General features: G+C 37.8%; 1 protein-coding gene across 1 annotated transcript in view; it reads right to left on the reverse strand.

The window, feature by feature from the left end:
• The window catches only part of CBG13399, a gene marked incomplete at both ends in the record, with an annotated part of 3,698 nt that extends 2,269 nt beyond the window's left edge, over nucleotides 1-1,429 (reverse strand). Inside the window, 3 exons of the mRNA XM_002629986.2 lie at nucleotides 245-430; nucleotides 857-1,151; nucleotides 1,339-1,429. Of these exons, the coding sequence (XP_002630032.2) occupies nucleotides 245-430; nucleotides 857-1,151; nucleotides 1,339-1,429 (572 nt within the window). The remainder of the gene's footprint in view (nucleotides 1-244; nucleotides 431-856; nucleotides 1,152-1,338) is intronic.
• Nucleotides 1,430-2,462: the final 1,033 nt, after the last annotated feature.

Consider the following 2,462-nt stretch of genomic DNA (forward strand, 5'->3'; position numbering starts at 1 on the left):
TGGCGCGCCAAAATACCACGCCGCACTTGCAAAGCGATGGGCGGAGCGTCGGTGGGGGGAGGCGGGAATCAAAGTACGCAAACACCGAGTCCCACTTTTTTTATTCCGACAATACTCCCCTTCAAAGTTTCGCAAGCTAGAGACGCAGACAACGAGACACACTGCGTCTCTAACCTCCCAAACTTCAAATGACTATATCACGGCTCCTAGAAGGCCTAGAAAGTTGGTTTTTCGACAGAATTACAGGAAATTTTCTGCTCTAGAAGGTGATGGTCGTACCCCCATAGTTTTACATGCCGCTACGGTGCACACAAAGGCAGCTTTCTCTACCAAGTGCACAGTGCATGGAGGCGCTTCGATCGGTTTAGCGAATAAGGACGATTTCTCATGATGGGCAAGAATAGTCAGAGAGTGGACCAGGTCCCAACATCTGAAACAATTGTTATTAATTTAAAATTTTTTTTCAAATTCAAAAAAATCGATATCCGTTTTTTTCGATTTTTGACTGTTTCGAAGCGAATTTTGGTCAATTTCAAGCCAAAAATTCGAATTTTCAGGTTAGAATGACCATAGAAACATTAGAATTCAAATAAAAATACGATTCCTGGACAATTTGAAAAAAACATTTTTTATTGAAATTTTTCAAAAATCTGAAATTCTGGGATATTTAGTGTTTTTAGGGTGTTCTGGACCTGAAAATTCGAATTTTCTGCTTAAAATCGATCAAAACTAGATGGAAAATGGTCAAAAATTGGAAAAATTTTCGGAATTTTTGGAATTTTAATTTTTATTAAATTTTTATTGAATTTCTTTTAAATTTTAATGCGATAAAAAAGTAGCCTAAACAGCTACTCACTCATCGCACAAGTCCGCATCACAAATTTTACAAAAATTCGCCGCTCTATGAGCCGGATTCTCATCGCATGTGCCATCGTTGCTCCTCGCCTTCTTATCTCGCTTCGTCGAGCTCATCTGCCGCTTTCGGAAGCGTTCCTCCTCCTTCATTTGCAGAATTGTGAAGTTCTTTTTGAGTTTCTTCACGTCTCCGCCAGGAATCGACGTCGAAATTCGGTCAAATGGGCAGTGAATGGTGTTCTTGTTGGTGCCGGCGATTTTTCGAATGCATTCTGTGCACAGTGTGTGACCGCATTCTGAAGAAAAAAGTATTCTTTTTATTGAAAAAAAATTCGAAAAAATTCAGAAAAATCGCTTCAAAAAGCATACAAATTGAAGAAATTTGAATTCCCGCCAAACCTGAAAATCCTCGGCCACCTGTTTCGGCGGGAATTCAAAATTCGTCGCTTTTTCAGCGATATTTTTGAATTAAAAAAAATTTACCACTCAAAATCCGGGGAATCAAGTCGTCGTCTTCGGTGAATTCTCGCTCGCAGATCTGGCACAGCGCCAGACCGGTCCGCAGATTTTGCATTGAGAATTCTGAAAAAGAACACATTTTTTTTTGAGTTTTGCTAAACAAATTATGTCAATCAGAAGAAGAAGAAAAAACAAAAAACCGGATATTTTTGAGATTTTACGGGTTTTGGCAACGAAAACTCCAAAGTTTGAATTTCCGTGCATTTTGTCGTAAGATATGGTGTTTTTAGCTGAAAAACTGGTTTTCTGCCAGAATTTTGATGGAAAATCGACTTTCCCAGTGTTTTTCACCCCCTTGAAACATATTTAAATCCAAAAAACTCGAAAATTCAACTTTCTGTCATTTGTCGTGGGATATGGTGTTTTTTTTAATTGGTGGTTCTGAAAATTTGAAAAATGAAAAATCCCGCTGAAAACCTCAGTTTTGTCGCTGGAAAAACGAAGAATTCAAGCTGAAATTCTGGAATTTCTAGGTAAAAACAAAGAAAATTGTGTCAATTACTTTTTGAAATTTTGAACACCCGCGCCAAATGTTTTAGCGATAGAGCGAATTTGCATTTTTTGAGTTTTACAAATGAGACCCCGCAAATTCCGGAGAAAAAAATTTCCGGGGAATNNGTGGNTNATTGCTGNTACTACTTATCAGGTAGGCTTAAAATTCAAATTTACGTATTTAATTTTCTATAATTTNNTTTTTAGCAATCAAGTGTCTGAACGGGGGGGACAATAAGATGGCATCTGGTTTTCGTTCAACTGGAAATNATAAAAATAGTCTTCCGACACGTGGCACCAAACGGACTGCTTCTGAAACCTTTCCAACTCCTCCTTNAAGTACATCACCACCATCGAAAATGAATTCAAACGGACACTTTTCGAATGCTCACTATTCAAATCAAGAAAATTTTGATTTTTCAATGACGGGGAATTCCCATCAATATTGGATGAACCCAGATCAGAATACGTGGATTTACGGATACAATATGGAACAACAAATGGAACAACCAGTCATTAATCAATGGAATATGCAGAATTTCGGACATCCAACGAATTTGAATTATGAGCAATATGGAAATCCAAATAACACAATT

The sequence above is a fragment of the Caenorhabditis briggsae genome (assembly GCF_000004555.2).
Source record: "Caenorhabditis briggsae complete genome, chrII, whole genome shotgun sequence".
Lineage (NCBI taxonomy): Eukaryota > Metazoa > Nematoda > Chromadorea > Rhabditida > Rhabditidae > Caenorhabditis > Caenorhabditis briggsae.